Source organism: Polypterus senegalus, chromosome 12, assembly GCF_016835505.1.
Source record: "Polypterus senegalus isolate Bchr_013 chromosome 12, ASM1683550v1, whole genome shotgun sequence".
In the NCBI taxonomy this organism is placed as follows: domain Eukaryota; kingdom Metazoa; phylum Chordata; class Cladistia; order Polypteriformes; family Polypteridae; genus Polypterus; species Polypterus senegalus.
Window position 1 is genome coordinate 120077781 of NC_053165.1, and position 17741 is coordinate 120095521.

The 17741-nt window shown below is 39.1% G+C and overlaps 1 protein-coding gene across 1 annotated transcript in view; it reads right to left on the reverse strand.

The window, feature by feature from the left end:
- Nucleotides 1–674: 674 nt before the first annotated feature.
- The window catches only part of gnrhr4 (gonadotropin releasing hormone receptor 4), a 38383-nt gene continuing 21316 nt past the window's right edge, over nucleotides 675–17741 (reverse strand). Inside the window, exons 3-4 of the mRNA XM_039773320.1 lie at nucleotides 2867–3071; nucleotides 675–1415 (exon numbers count right to left, since the gene is read on the reverse strand). Of these exons, the coding sequence (XP_039629254.1) occupies nucleotides 934–1415; nucleotides 2867–3071 (687 nt within the window). The 3' untranslated portion in view covers nucleotides 675–933. The remainder of the gene's footprint in view (nucleotides 1416–2866; nucleotides 3072–17741) is intronic.

Consider the following 17741-nt stretch of genomic DNA (forward strand, 5'->3'; position numbering starts at 1 on the left):
GGCTTAGAAGCTACCCAATCAGAGCATGTATTACATATTAACTAAAACTCCTCAATGATATAAGATATGCTTCCCGCGCAGTGCTTGATTGTTTGCTTTTCTCTCTCTCTGACATTCTCTGCGCCTGACGGAGGGAATGTGAGTAGAGGGGCTGTTTGCTTAGAAGATACGGACGCTCCTCTAAAAAATACCGCCTTATCGCGGTGCTTCGGCATGCTTAAAAGCCCAAAAGCACGTATTGATTTTTTGATTGTTTGCTTTTCTGTCGCACGCTCTCTCTCTCTGACATTCTCTGCTTCTGACACGCATTCTTTGAAGAGGAAGATATGTTTGCATTCTTTTAATTGTGAGAAAGAACTGTCATCTCTGTCTTGTCATGGAGCACAGTTTAAACTTTTGACTAAAGCGTGTTATTTCATGTCTAGAGGGCTCTAATAATGTTAACAGTGTGGGAGAGTTTATAAGGGCTTAAAATATATACAAATAACCATACAAACATATGGTTTCTACTTCGCGGATTTTCATCTATCGCGGGGTGTTCTGGAATGCAACCCCCCGCGATCTAGGAGGGATTACTGTATATATATATATATATATATAAAATAATTTTAATGTAGGTAGATCATTTCAACCTGGTCATTTTAAAAGTAGCTCACAAGCCGAAAAAGTGTGGGCACCCCTGCTCTAAATAATGGAGGAGGGGATGCAAAATCAATATTTTCTACTATAAATAGCCATAAAGACAATGTGTGAATGTCTTGTCTTGACCCTGCTCAGGTTAAATGTATTTTACACGGCTTGATGGCATCCTTAGGTTTTCTTGCACAACAAGATTCCAGTTTCTTCAAAGGTGGCCATCAAATTAGCAGCTTGGTAAGAGTATCCTTAAGTGGCTTCACTCTCTAATAAAATTGTAATCTTCATTTTCCTGTCTCAGATGCTTTTTCTTACACCTTGAAGAAGATAGCCATTGCCATTTCTCACCACCTCACTCTTGGCTGTTGGGCTCCCTTGCACCTCTCGTGGGCAGATGGCCAGTCGCTTCATGTGGAAAGAGGAAGCTGAGCAGTGGAAGGAGCCTGTCACTATGGAGTTATTTTCTGATTCGGCCCTCCTGTTCACGTTATGGCAGTAGCGTTTTAGCCCCTTGCGGAAGTGAATGCTGAAGAGTCCATAAATAATGGGGTCCAAGCAAGTGTTTAGAAGCCCGAAAATAAAAAGGATGTGAGTCAAGGAGTTGGAGACAGTCTCTTCAAGTCCCTCTGGGGAAAACCAGTACCAGAGGCCCAGGAGGTAGTAAGGAGTCCAGCAGATAATGAAAGATGTGACAATGACAATACTCATCTTCAGAGTTCTCAGACGTGCTTTAGGGATGTTGTTATTAGACCGGCGTAAATGGACTTCCTTCGATGACACTGAAATGTGAAAAAGAAATAATTGGTGAAGAAGACAAACGACACTAAACTACTCTACAGAGGATACCGGAGGAGGCAATATTACATACAGAACAGTATTAAGAAGTCCAGAGCATAGACAGATAGTACATTGCTGATATAAATTGAAAAAGAGTGGAATGAACACAGGGAGAACAAAAATCCAACATAAGTAACAGAAACATACCTCAGCTTTCTCTCTCATCTTTTTATCATTGGTGTCGAACCCTTATCTACTAATAAGTCTTACATTTCTGTCAGACATTCTGGCCTCAGTTCTGTGTTTTAACTCACTCCTGACCTAAATCATCTCCTGATTCTTCCCTTAAAGGTGCCTTGTTGGTCTAGACTGGAGTCATTTTACAGATTCCTGTGACTATCATGACACAGCTGACATCTAAATCAATGCATTCTGAACTTTCTGTAGCCATTAAAGAGCCAATTCCTTTAGAAAGTTATTTGACTGTCTCACTTAAAGGACCTTATGCTGGGTAAAGAATGGGCAACCAGTAGACGTTCTGTCTTTCTGCTAATAATCAGTGGTTTTTCACACTCTCCATATGGAGGATCAGGTATCTGTGGCACTCATTCTTTGGATGAATGCTACATGTTTCCTCCCAGGTCATTTTTGTCTCTTCTCCACTGTTGGGCATGTCTATTGCCCTCCTAGTACTTTTACAGGTTTACTGACTTCTGTGAAGTCTGTCCATTCACCATGGACCATTGTCTCTGTATAGTGCCACTCGTTCCAAGCACACATTGCAACCTACTACATGGAACCCTGGATTTCTGCTTCCTGACTCTAGTTTACTTAAACAAATTAAACTGTCTTATCTTGATTGAAAAATAGATAGTAAAAAAATCTTTACTGTGTTGTTCAGCTGTTGTTGCTCTTAATGCCACAATATCTTTGTTTTTTCTGCAGGAATAAATTACTCAAAAACTTAACCATCCATTCATTTGTCACCTTTACAAATCTTCTTAATCTGATTGGAAGCTGTCCCGGCAGCAACTGATCCAACAGACCTGTGGTGCCAGTTCTCTGAAGGGTACATTCACACACATCCACTCTCACTGACACGAAGGGCCAAATTAGAGCTGCCAACCAGTGTGTGTTTGGGATGTGGGTGGAATCCAGAGAAACACATTCAAAGCAGACACAAGAAAGACATGTAAACAGCTCACAAACAGGGTTGAGTACTGAACACAAGTGCCTCAACTTGTGAAGCAACAGGGCCACACACATTTGATGATCTCTATGTGAACAGTGTTTTTTGCAGATTCCAGTGATAGTCAAAACATAACATAGCCATACAAGGAGGAGAAATGTTCCTCCTGCTCAAACACAAAGAAATCACAGTGAGACACGGCACAGAACCACAAAATGAAACCACAAAAAAAGGAAGACTTCTTTAACCAACACCACCACTTACAATTGCCTTTGGACATCCGCTTGGTGATTTCAATGAGAATTCGTGTATAGCAGGATATCATGATAATCAACGGTAACAGGAACAGACACACAAAAGTGAACATGTTGTATAGCGTCTCCTGCCAGTGCTCGTCAAAGCTCCCCTGGGTGGTGCACTGAGTGAAGTTCTGAGGAAAGGTAATGGTGACATTGTGGAAGAGGAACATCTGAAAAATATAGGTACATAAAGCTGCCATTAGAAATGTGTTGGCGGGCATCTCTGAACTCTAAGTGGCTACTTCACAGGTTTGGCCCCTGACTGACTTATCCCAAGAACCAAAGAAGATTGTGTATTTTCATTTTGGTTTGTCTTCCATGGTTCAGATGCTTTACGTTTTTGTTATCAATTCTAAATCAACAACTTCATGACTCTCCATTGCCTTCTTTCCCAATTATAAACACACCCTGAGGTGTGTTCTTATTGGCTCCTAGAGTAAAGAACCTTTAGATAATAGGTGAATAGATGTTATTTCTAGTTAAAAGGGAAGTATAGTGTTAAATCTATGACCCGATGGTATGTGAGTACTATGCATTTTACAAAAATTAAAATACACTAGATGCTTCCATCCATTTTTTTTTAGTCCATTCAAGGGTCACAAGGAGCTGAATGTTGCCTGAACAGCACTCAGTGCCAGCCCTGCTGCAGAGCACCAGTCCATCTCAGGGTATATTCACACATTTACCCACAGAATGCCAGTCCTTTCAACAGGGCACCAGTCCATCACAGGACATTTTTTGCACATTTACCCATTCTCACTCTCAATTTAGACTGACCTCGTAAACTAACATAGGCATCTTTGGGATGAGGGAAGAAGAAAAAGTACCAAAAGAAAAACCCAGACATACAGTGAGAAGAATAGAAACTTTGCAAGGGCCATGATATGAAGTCAGTCTTTTGAATCTGCAAGGATACAAGTGCATATACTTGTGAATGTGTTTTGGATGGAGTGGCACAAAAGCTAATGGTGATATTTCATAATTATTGAGACCTGACCCAGGTGTTGCTTGTGTAGTCTCAACCTGACTCTAAGTGGATTTTTTGTACATACTCCCAATTTAATCAACTGTCATAAAGCAGGAGTCTGCAAATTTATTCCTGGAGGGTCTAACAGTGTTTTGCAAAGTCAGTCCTAGAAGGTAATGAGACATCAGTTATTGCTGTTCAAAGTCAAAGTCAAAGTGAACTTTATTGTCATCTCAACCATATACAAGTATACAAATAGACAAAATTACGAAGCTCAGCGTCCACAGTGTAACAACATGATGTGCAAATAATAAATTAAAAATAGAAGCACATATTGCTCAAAAAAAAAATTATACTTCATTTTAGTTGTCTCATTTGTTAAGATTAACTAATTGTTCCTTATTAGAAATAAGATGCAAATGACAAAGGAACCAGCAGTTTTGCATCTACCAAGTTTCCATTTACAACTGTGTGTATTTATCGTAAACTATCTGTTTTAATTAAACATTTAGAAGAAATTGGAAGTGAAGTGAAGTGAGGTGAAGGGAAGGATTACTAAACTGCTTCAGCTACAAATCATTTGGATGATATCCTTGGAAAGGAAAAAAATCTGCAATATAAGAATGATGTGACACACCATAATAAAAACACTGAGAAGCCATAAAATTAAATGAAGTATCAGTTTCTAAAAAGCAAATGGGTTGAAAAAAAAAAAAACTCCAGCCACTATTGTTCTCCTGAACCAACTTTGCAGATCCCTGTCATAAAAACATAAATATTAGGTCCATTGTCAACTTTCATTTAATCTCACCTCAACTGTCTTTAAGAAGCATAGAACAAGATGTTGAGACAGTTTAGCTATTATCAAAACAAATAAGCTTGATGGACTGAATAAATACTCTTATTGGTCAAATTTGTCATGTTCTTACCTAACTGGCATATTTCTAAGTGTCCTGTTGTAGACTAGCATCCCACCTTTGTTTACTACCTCGTGCTTGATGCTGACCTTATAAATGAGTTCTGCAAAAAATGCAGCCAGATGGTTGATGGATATAGATTTGACATCTAGATCCCTGGTGACTCACTCAAGGTAGCAGTGTGACTCAAAGGTGAAACCATGTACTTTACAGCTTAATAGCACAAGGCAACACTGTCAGGTGGGCATACACTGTAAATGAAAAAAATAAAAATGTCCTCTTCAGTCCATATGTCAGGAGCTTTTCTCTAATCATCATGCAAATTATTGAGAAATTCATTGGTAAGGTGCCATTACTAAAATAAGTTCTCCTAAAGAGCTGAGGCAGAGCTGTCATTGTAAGTAAAATTACGTTTTCAAAAGACATTTTCATTTAGGACCCATAGCTCATGTTCTTCTGCCAACAGGAATAATCTGCACATCATTTTGAGTGCTCCATATAATCAACCTACTAAATCACTCCCGTCTCTTCCACTGAATTAATTTATTGGATCATAACCAGCCATTTTTTTAGATAAATACACACATGCAGCTGGATGATTTCCACTTTTACAAAGAAAAGACGAAATGTAATTTACTCAACATTGATGGAATATTAAGGCTGCCTGGCTCGAGATATTCGGTGCAGCTCCACTGCTGATAATCAATATCCATGGGCACACAGTGATCACCCCGTTGCTGAGCAACTGAGTACACATGAAGTCAGAGCATGACACTGTGCCACCAAAGAGGATTTCCTAGTCATCTAAAAAAGTAAAACAGTGCTTGGGAGTTACTGATGCACCTCAGCAGGGCCAAAATGCTCTTGAGCATTCATAAATTATAAGCACCCCTTAGAACGACAAGTTAATTCTATGTTGCTTGCTTAGCTTAGACAGTATAATGTCACCAGAGATGAAGGATGAAGCACAATGTCTGAAATTCCCCACACTACTAGACTCAAGAAAATCCCTCCCAGGTTATAGTAAATCTTGGCTGCATTACTGGGGATAATGCAGCACAATTATAAAGTTAAAAAGGAATGAATGATAAAATATGTCACATCACTGCTTACTTAACTCCACACTATTATGAATGTCACTAATAAAATTACGTTCTAGGCTTCCCCAAGTTTTACTTAAATATTTTCAATGGGAAATGGTACTTGACCAAAGCGGAGGTGGATGACACACCTTCCATGCTTTCCAGCATTCTGTTTCCTAACTGTTTTGGACCCTAACTTTTATTTGGTGCCAGTCAATCACAAAATATTAATCTTTTACATGTTCCTAAATTTCCTCTCCTTTCAGTCAAAGTTAGGCCCTGTGACCACTCTGGTGAGTATACACAGAGGCCTCTCTTCTGTCTTTCACTGCACTCTTCATTTAATTAGATATCGAGAGTAGGTTTTGTTCAGTAGAGACGATTCTGGGATCGGTATCAGGTATCATTAGTTTTTGTAGGACATGCTACTTGTGCTGCTGCTACAATACTTATTAATCCTTACAATTTCATTGTATTTTATTTTTATGAATTTTCTTGTTAGAAATTTGTATTTGTAACCATTTTATTTGGCTGATTATAAAGTAAGCAAACAGTGAAGACTAACAAAGCATATACTAATAAGGAGTATCTAAAACAGAATTATTTAGATCAGTGAACTGAACATAAAGGAGCCACTGTAAAGAAAAAAAAAAGAAAAAATAACAGTGCGGGAGCGTAACAACTCAGTTCAGTAAGACTAATCCACTCTTGACGATAAAATATGTACATTTTTAGCATGTCCCATTCAAACAGGAAGCAAACTCTACTTGACTTGCATGTGTGCATTGCTACAAAAATATGATAAAAGGATGGAAACCTGACACAGACGGCCAAAGGAGTCTTTAAGACTAGGATTTCTCAAACAAACTTGGGCATTTTAGCTATTCCATTATTTGGCTTAGATGTGCTTCTTGCCACATCAGTCCATCTTTCACCTTTCCTTCTCATCGACTTTACAGAATTTAGCTGGAACCAGTGAGGTAAAAGCATCACTAATCCAGAATACAAAGTGCCCCTCATGCAAGAACACCTTCAGTCAAGGCTAAGGTTATTCCCCATCTGCCCTGGCTTCATTTTTTCAGTGTCATCCTGAAAGTGTTACAGCCTCAGAGTGATGCCATAGGGGAACCATTTTTGGTTCCCAAAAGACCAATCCACATGAAGGATCCAGAAAGAGCCTTTATTTATTTAGATCCATAACAGGCTCTATATAGGAAGAGATGGTAACAGACTTGTGAAATACCAATAGGTCACACTTGTGCTTATAGTAACACAGGTTAGTCCAGGTTATTCTTATTCTGATAGGTAGCCTACCGTACATTAAATATTTCATTTTGTTAACTATTAGAAAGTTTTTCAAAGCACAAAGAACCAATTTCATATACAGAGGACCCTTCCCAGAATGAAATGGTGCTTGGTCAACCGATGGTCCTACTAGGAACCACACAATCCAGTAAAGAACCATAAAATGCCATTAAAAACAGTATTTTTAAGAGTGCTGGAGGTTAAGTACATAAACCATATATTATAATATATTAATGATAAAATCAGGAAGATAGTATTACCAACCTGATTGAGTATAAAGTGAATCTGGTCTTACACTCATTGGTTGCCCTGAGCCTTGCAGGAAGATAGTGGGCAACCTTCTTTCTTGCTAAGCCCCCCCCTACCTGCTATTAAAGTTGTTCACTCCTATAATGCAGGCTGCTACCACAGCATCACTCTTTTGCTCCTGCTTTTATCACTCCTGCTAGTAAGGACTGACGTCTCATCTGTGCCATTGAATCACTTGCACTAGACTAATAATGAAGCAGATGACTCCACTTAGTAGAGCCAAAAAAATAGGTGAATGACAATAGTCTTGCCCACTCTCCCATTAGTCTACAGGGAGTGCAGAATTATTAGGCAAGTTGTATTTTTGAGGATTAATTTTAATATGGAACAAACACAGTGCTATCAGTCAATCCAAAATCTTAATAAACCTGAAACCTGAATGTTTCACATTGAAAATGTGAGTGTGAACATCATCAGGGGAATACATATGTGCGCACAATTATTAGGCAATTATTAGTGTGCAGATTTATTATGCAACTAGAGGAAAAACGAAAATTTTCCCATCTCACTTGTTTATTTTCATCTGTTATAGTGAGAATAATAAACAAACACCTCAAAATTTACAAATAAATATCTCTGACATTTCAAAAAATAAATCAATCAATCAATGACCAATATAGCCACCCTTCTTTCCAATAACAGTCATAAGCCTTTCCATTCATGGAGTCTGTCAGTTTCTTGATCTGTTGACGATCAGCTTTTTGTGGAGCAGTGACTACAGCCTCCCAGACACTCTTCAGAGAGGTGGATTGTTTTTCTCCCCCGTAAATCTAGCGTTTAAGAAGTGCCCACAAGTTCTCAATAGGGTTTAGGTCAGATGAGGAAGGGGCCATGTCATTATTCCTTCATCTTTAAGGCCTTTACTGGCTGGCCACGCAGTGGAGAACTTCGATGCAAGTGATGGAGCATTGGCCTGCATAAAAATCATGGTCTTTTTCCTGTATCACTGTTTGAAGAAAGTGTCTTCAAAACTGGCAGTAGGTTTGGGAGTTGATTTTGAGTTCATCTTCAATGCAAAAAGGTCCAACTAGCTCATCTTTAAAAATACCAGCTCATACCAGTACCCCACCTCCACGTTGGAGTGGAGCTCTGTGCCCATTACTGATCCACAGGTCCATCCATCTGGTCCATCAAGAGTCACTCTCATCTCATCGGTCCATAAAACCTTTGAAAAAATCTGTCTTCAGATATTTCTTGGCCCAGTTTTGACGTTTCAACTTATGTTTCTTGTTCAGTGGTGGTTGGGTTTCAGCCCTCCTTACCTTGGCCATGTCTTTGAGCACTGAACACCTTGTACTTCTGGGCACTCCAGGTAGGTTGCAGCTCTGGAATATGAAAGTACTGGAGGATAATGGGTTCCTGGTAGCTTCACGTTTGATTCTTCTCAAATCTTTGGCAGCTAATTTGCGTCTTTTGTTCTCAACACGTTTCTTGCGACCCTGTTGACTATTTGCAACAAAATGTTTGATGGTTCTGTGATCACACACCAATATCTTAGCAATTCCAAAAGTGCTGCATCCCTCTGAAAGACTTTTTACAATTTTTGACTTTTCAGAGTCAGTTAAATCTCTTTTATGGCCCATTTTGCCTGAGGAAAACTAGCTGCCTAATAATTCTGCACACCTTGATATAGGGTGTTGATCTCCTTAGGCCACACCCTCCCTCATTACACAAATACACATCACCTGACGTGCTTAAATCCAATAAGCATTCAAGTTAATACAGTTTGGAGTTGGAATATACGCATTAAAAATGATGATATGGTCAAAATACTCACTTGCCTAATAATTGTGCACACAGTGTATAATTGGCCTAAATGTCTTCTTCAGACTAAACTAAATATGTGTTCTTCTAAATTTGGCATAAGAAGCAGCAAACCTCATTAAATTTAGTCACTGGCTTTGTGATTCTTTGTGAACACTGAGCTGGGCCCAAGTAAAATGATCTACAATATCTATTTTATTGTACATTACCCTTTTAAGCATTTGTTTCTGCATTTACTCATTATCTCTGTCCTTTTTTTTTAAGCATGGGCTTTCAGCAAGCCAACCAGACACAGGCAGAAGAAATAAATAATCCGTCGAACACATACAGGATAACACTTGACAATTGACCTGAAAGTAAATCTTTAGATTGTGCCAATAAACTGGAGAAGCCCCCCTGAACATGGATGGAGCAAGCAAACAGTGAACACAAGTAACTACAAGCAGGGTTTAATCAAAGGTTTACATTAAGATATCTGCAGTGTCTCTCCCCTGCCCTCTTTCATCTTCTTTTTTCAATTAATCAAACACTTACTGTCATGGTATAACACAAAAAGGTGCAATTAAAACCCAAAAGGGAAATAGTTCAAACAAATAACAATACAATAAATAAATACAAAATAAAACCTAAAAACAGAATAATCATACAAAATATATTAAAAAATTAGCAAGATGTCATATGCAGTCTTAAGTATTCAAGTAACCAAGAAGGATCATTACCGCATAGGTTTACAGCAGCATAAATTATTACTGCACATATTAGTCATTCATTTTGCTTGGCTTTTCTCTACTGCACATATTAGTAAACAGTGCATTACACATTACCAACACAACTTATTGTTATAATCTCAGACTGAGGAGATATCAGAGTTCAACAGGTTTATGGCATTTGGGAAAAAAATATTTTTAGTCTACTGGTGTGTGTACAAATTGATCTGAAGCACCTGCCTGTTGGGAGGAACTTAAACAAGTGATGTCCAAGATGAGCGATGTCCTTCATGATGTGTTTAGCCCTTCTCGCCCAGTGAGTGTTGTATAGATGTTCAAGTAATGACAGTTCAGTGCCAACAATGTCCTTATAACCTGATGCAAGGCTTATTTGGCAGCTTTGGTGAGGCTTTTATACCAGGCTGTCATGTAGTATGTCAAAATGTTCTCTGCGGCCCTTCTGTAAATATTGACTAATGGTTTCTGGGGAGGTTATCTTTCTTTATCCTTCTCAGAAAGTAGAGGTGCTGTTGTGCTTTTACTACTACCACTGAGGTGTTGTTAGCCCAGGAAAGGTGATGGTGACTCCCAGAAACTCTGTCCTCTGCTTTGATAGTTACTGAACTGTGAGTGGTGTGAGTAGTCCACAACGACTTCTTTGCACTTTTTGGTATTTAAGACCAAGTTACTGGTGTCACACCACGCTGTCAGGTTCTGCATCTCCTCCTTGTACGCAGCTTCATCGTTGTTTGATATGAGCCCAATGACAATGTCATTGTCTGCAAATTTAACAATAATGCTTGATTCGTTGATGGGTTGACAATTAACAGTGAAAAATGCATAGAGGAGAGGGCTTAGCACACAGCATTATAGCACACCAGTGCTCCAGCTCAGGGTGGAGGGTGTGTGTAAATCCAACCTGACAGACTGAGGGCAATTGGTGAGAGAATCCTGTCACCAGTTGCATATGGATGGAGTTAGTCCTAGTGTTTGGAGTTTATTGATTAGCTGGCTAGTTACAATGGTGTTAAATGCTGAACTATAGTCAATGAACAACATTCTAATGTAGGTGTTGGGCTGTTCCAATTGCTAGAGAGCAGCATGCAGAGGCACACAGATGGCATCCTCAGTTGATCTGTTTGCCCATATGGCAAACTGGTGTTGGTCTACATCAGCTTTGACGAAGGCTTTGATGTGAGTGATTAGCAGTCATTCATAACACTTTGCGATGACAGGGGTGAAAGTGACTGGTCAATAGTCATTAAGAGACGTTATCATAGGTTTTTTAGGAACAGGCACGATAGTCATAGATTTCAAATATGTGGAGATTTTGCATAATGAGAAAGGAGTTGATTATGTGTGTAAATACCTCCGTTAGTTTGTCAGCGCAGGCCTGGAGCACACATCCTTGCACACCATCAGGGACTTCTGCTTTCCTTATGTTGATGTTGTTGAGTGCCCCACCGTACTTTGTGTATATGTAGGAAACGAGGCTGTGAATTAAAGCTGACAAGAGATTGGTTATTATCTTTGTTAACTGAGTTAAAAATGGTGTTACGTTTCTTTGCTAGGTTGACATTGTTATTGACTAGCGCGTGTTGTATGTCATTCGTCTTTTTGTAATCCATGATTAATCGGATTCCTTGCCATATCCGCTATTGGGTGGAGTTACTGTCAAAGTCCTCCTCAATCCGCTGTTCGTACTTAAGTTTTACAGAGCTGATTTTTCTCTTATCATTATTATCTCTTATCTATAGGCTGAGTTGTCTCCTGATTTAAAGGCTATGTCCCTCACCTTGAGCAGCTGTTTGACTTCATTATTCATCCACAGTTTTTGATCATTTTGTTAACAGTGACGTTATCCACACTACAATTAATATAACTAATAATTAATATAATATATATGCCAACTCTCTCTTCTGTTTCTTTTTCCGGTTTCTTTGTGGTGGCGGCCTGCGCCACCACCACCTACTCAAAGCATCATGATGCACCAACATTGATGGACTGAAAGCCAGAAGTCTACGTGACCATCATTATCAGGTCCTATCATGAAAACCCTAAATAGAAAGAGGACTGTTGGACTTATGTTAGGTAGATTGCCCAGAGGGGACTGGGCGGTCTCGTGGTCTGGAACCCCTACAGATTTTTTTTTTTCTCCAGCTTTTGGAGTTTTATTTTTGTTTTTTCTGCCCACCCTGGCCATCGGACCTTACTTATTCCATGTTAATTAATGTTGACTTATATTCATTTTTTATTGTGTCTTCTATTTTTCTATTCATTTTGTAAAGCAGTTTGAGCTACATTTTTTTGTATGAATATGTGCTATATAAATAAATGTTGATTGATTGATTGATAGGACAACACGATGAAGTAAATATATCTAAATCTGTCTGATAGAAAAATATATTCCAATCTGTGTGTTTGAAGCAGTCCTGGAGTTTGGAGATGGCAACCTCAGGCCATACTTTAACATACTGCTCGGATTAGCACTGATAACAAAGGCTTTGTGTGCTGGGACAAGAAAAAAAAATAGCGTTGGTCAGACTGTCCAATGTGGAGGGCATGGTATAACCTTGTAAGAATCTTTTATGCTTGTATAAACATGATCTAAGATTTTTCCCCTCTAGTTTAGTAATTTACGTGTTTTCAAAATCTGAGAAGTACATTCTTTACATTTGCTTGATTAAAATCCCAGGTGATGATAAAAATTCCATCAGGATGTGCGTTCTGTTGTTTACTAATGACATCATATAATTGCTCGAGTGCTAACTTAACATTTGCCTGTGGTGGTATATATAATGCCATGACATTAACAACTGTGAGTTCCCTGGGCAAGTAAAATGGTTGGCATTAGATATTTTCTATCCAGATATCACAACTTATTGATTATTATTGTATTAGTGCACTAAGCATAATTAATGTAAACACAAAGTCCTCTTCTTGTTTTCTTACTGGAGTGGGACATAATATCGGCAATAGACAGCGTCTGACCTGTTAGCTTAAGTGCAATCCCAGTATGCTGGAATTCAGTCATGTCTCCCGAAAAATCAGAAAGCAGCAGTCCTTTGTAGTTTAATGTATGGCAATATCCAGTTGGAGCTCATCCATTTTGTTAGCAAGTGATCTAGTGTTTGTAAGAAACACACTAGGGATAGGGGTTTCATACGGAGCCGCTCTTAGGCTAGCTAGCGTACCTACTTATTTACCCTTCTTCTTCTTCCTCTGCTTACGCTGTTTGTGCCATCTCCCTCCAGAGGTAAGAGTTAAGGTTAGTCTCAGTGATCTGAGAATGTCCTCCGGTATTTCTTTTGAGTTATAATAACGATCTGTGCAGTTCAAGATAATTTATAGAAGTTTTTGGCGACTGTAATAAATGTTTGCCCTCATTTTTAAGAGCATAATAGTCAGTATTAAAAACATTATTAATATAAGAGAGCACCTATTTTGGGGAACACAAGGCCGCAGCATCTGTGCATGTCGCCATTTTCACCCTTCATCTTATCTGTTGTGGTGGTCGGCTGGGAGTTGTGCCCAGTCACGACACCTGGACGGACCAGGAGAGAGACTGTGCCTCCCCAGGAACACGAGAGGGCAGCCACCCTGCCTGGTTTTGGGGCCACAGGTCTGAGCATGGAAGCTCAACCCTGTAAGGGCCCATGGCCACTGCCATGAGAGCTGCACGGCCTAATGAGCCATCTGGGCGGGAACGCAGCCACACCTGGAGGTGCAGCCAGAAGTAGTTCAACAAGCACCTGCAGCACTTCTGGGTGGGCTATAAAAGAGGCGGACAGACACCACTACGGGCTGCAGTTGGGAGGAAGAGGACAGTGCTTGTCAGAGAGGAGAGGAGAGGAGAGGAGAGGAGAGGAGAGGAGTGGAGTGGAGTGAAGGACCTTTTGAAGGACTTGAAAGAGAGTGATTAGTGCAGGGGCACTGTGTGCTGTGAACTTTAAAATGAATAAACGTGTGCTTTTTGTAGACGTCCCGGCGTCTGTCTGTCTGTGTCCGGGGCTGGCTTCCACACTATCTATTCACATTTATGAGCCTACTCATACCACTGGGTGTATAAAAGTCTGAACCTGCTCCATAATGGGTAGAATGCAGAAAATTATTCTGAGGAGAAGCAAGTCCATGGCACAGTATATGCATTCATACTTGTCCAATTAACCTAAGCTGAGCTATAACCAACATTTGCATTAGACATGTGCAACAGGGCACAGCTTGAAACCAAGGCCACTATGGCACCCAATTTACTAGTATACAGATTATAATGCATCTTCGTCTATTTCAACGATGTAACTTCCCTTTACTTATGGATGTACAGTATGAATTGCTATTTTATAACAATAATCACTGAACTAGTGTGACACCAAACGTGCACTCATGTCATGTACAGAGGTCACAAATTCCTAGAGTGGTTGTCTATATTATATAGCCTACACATACAGTATGTGACAGAATCCTCAGCCCAGCTTTTTTTACAAGATACATACAAATCAATGTATTAACAGCATTAACGTGCTGCTTTACAGCAAAGAACATGCAGGACTGTAAAGAAATATTGACTCTATTGTTTGTTCAGCCTGTCCATTTTCTGAATTTACTTTTTCCAACACAGATATTCAGTGTGGCCTAGTGAATAAGGCTATTCCACACGATCTTCACCCACACTAGAGTTTTCACATCGTTTAGCTGCCCATGCCGAAACACCTGAAAACGCATCTGACGGTGACCTTCGCTTACACAGGGCATGTGCGCAAATTGTGGGAAGGGACTGTGTAGTGAAAAAATCCAGAGCCCTGTAAAAATTACGTTCCTGTGTGCTTTATACTCTTGCAAAACTATCAGCGCACAAAGGACTCTGGCAGCATATTCACACAATAGAAAAAGAAAGAAATTCTTTAAAGAATCCACGGCAAATTGAACCTGTGTCACGTTAATGCACTTATTTCAGTTGAAAGTCAGTCTGCAGAACCAGTGGCGGTCATCTTGCCATTAGATAAAAGCAAAGTAAATGTTAAAGTGATAGTTAAAGTCTTTAGCTCTATCTTCATTCACAAGATTATTGATTACAAGTAGCCCCCATCAATATGAGCACATCTGAATAACTAATACAACAGAGGAAATAAATAAATAAATGTGTGCGTCTATATCTTTGCTTTGTGACCTGTTCTGGTCTGCAGAGGCATCTCATAGCCTCCTACCCCTTAGCACAACTTTACAGACATGGTTTCTGTGCACACAAATGGCTTTTATTTGATGGCCACCTTACATCAGTCCTTTCCTTTCTTCATTCACGACTATAATACCAGTGTTTAGTCTAACTCCTCTCCTGACTCTGACTCCTCGAGTGGAAAGAAATGGCTACCTTTAATGCCAGACCCGGGAGTACGTCTGGGTCAAAGCGGAATCACTCCTGGGTCAGGTAGGAGCCCCAAAAAATAGGGACAGCTCTCACTTGCAGCTCCCCATGTCAGAACCCACAGAGTCCAGCAGGGCTACCCCATGGGACTGCCACTCCCAGCATCTTCTGCAGGAACACAAATGGCAACTAGCCTAGGAATGCTGCAAGAGAGCATTTACCCTTCGGAGGATATCTCCTCTTGCCCATCCACTACATTGGCTTCCCTGCCAGGTAACAGTATGGGGGCTTATCCCAACTGGGATGTTAATGCACCCTTGCCATCCATTACATTGTTTTACTCAGTCCTATAATATTTTGAACTCATCTGCATTCTACACCCATCAATTTTGTTAAGCACCTTGTCATTAATTTTGCTGCAAAATTCACTCCTCCTTACTGAACACATAAGTTATAAATGTTTCTAACAGGCTGTCAACTGAGTAATTTAAAATTTGATTTTCACACGGCTCTGAATTTTTCACTCTAATGATAAAAGCCACCAGCCATGGGATTTATCGCAAAGCTATAGTGACCAGTAAACAATTTGCTTTTTTACACATGTATTCAGCATTCAAACTTTACAAAATGTAATTTAGATAAATACAGGTAAACAGCACAACAACTGACACTGAAAGCACTTTTTTATGCATGCTTTGTCAGAAAATGTGTTTCTTCCGTGAATGGTAACCAGTCAAGTTGAATGAGCTGTTGTAATGAGCAGCATTGAGTCAGGGAGGGGCCCTGAAATAGGCACTAACGTCTTAGTCGTCACAATATAAAAAAATTACAATTGACTTGGGTGATGCCCATTACAAAAAAGGCAATGCTAAAAACACACACACACAAAACAAAAAAATAGACATAGCCAATAGATTCACTGACTTCTAAAACCCCAGTATCTTTACTCACATAATTTTTGAAGTCAAGGAACAGTTGGGAAAAAATATCATAAGGCAGGTTATGACAGTATGGTGCTAGTGGATAAATGGATTAGATGCTCATACAGTTCAAGATACAAGATACAACAGCATTCTGTACAGACTATACTGAACACCAGTGTGCTGTATATGCAGAGAGACTCAAAGATGAAATGTAATTGAGAAACAAACTCTGTTCAGATGCCAAAAAACACTCATATCATTCATCAAAACCAAAATCTTAACCCCAAAAATCATTGTCGATATCAATGTTGCAAAGTTTCTTTAACGAGAAACTCCTTAAAATACATACCAAATGAAGAAGGTTTTGCTTTTTATTTTCAATCCATTCTTGGATGATCTGGAAATGATTGACCTTTCCGCGGTTACTTAAAACTGGTATTGTGCTTCCTGACTGGGTATCCATGGCAGCCAGGCCAAAAGATGCCAGCACCCACTAAACAGAGTTGGAAAAGACTTGAGAAGTATTTAACATCTTTTGGACAGCAGTGTATTTCAAACCTCTAATATGGAAGAAAAGTCATAAATAGCATTCATAATAAACATAGAAAAATATATAATTAATATAGGCTACAACAAATAAGAAAAATACTAATAAGAAGAGTATTGGTAAAACCAAACATTAAACAGGAACATTGGCCAATCAAATGGCAGTTTGAAAAATCAGATGGTGCCTTCTTAACCAATGATAACAGCGTTCCATTTTTGAAGCTTCCATAAAAGTTAAACCAATCAGAGTAAGGCAGAGGGAGTTTTTGTTATGTTTTCCTATGAAGTTTATTACTGATCTTGTGGACTTGTTTTTTAACATTTGTTGTTTATATTTTTCAAACTAATTGTTGATATTTTAATTTCAATGTTTTTGTGGCATAAATTCAGTGGTCCTTTTTCTAACACTTTGCTTGGTCACAGACATCACTGTTTTGTCGTTATCTTCATGGTTGTGGGCATTTTGTATATGGCGGTGATGGCTGTTGCTGTGATGTGATAATGATTTTTCTTTTTGTATAACGTCACAGGGCATTGACTATGTAAGATCATGGTGCAACTCCTTGTATATAAGCTTTTAAATAAAGAACAAATCCATCAATTACTGATGTTTTTTTTTGATATTAAGTTACTTGTGGTTTTTCTCACCATTATTTTTGGTTAGTAATTCTGGATTTCTCGATTCCATATATTTTGTACTTTCCCGGAGCCTCATTTATGAAGCTTGCATACCACACAAAAAAAGGATTGAAATATGCATATGCAAATTGCCACGCAAAAGTCAGGACTTATAAAATAAAACTTGAAAGGGGAACATGTGTATATTTACGGCAACTATGACCAACTGAATGACAACTTATGTGTATAATGACTCATATCACCAAGCAGTTCATACAACATTCATTGATGTGTCAAACATATTACACCTCAAAAACCATGAATTTGATGCACACACAGT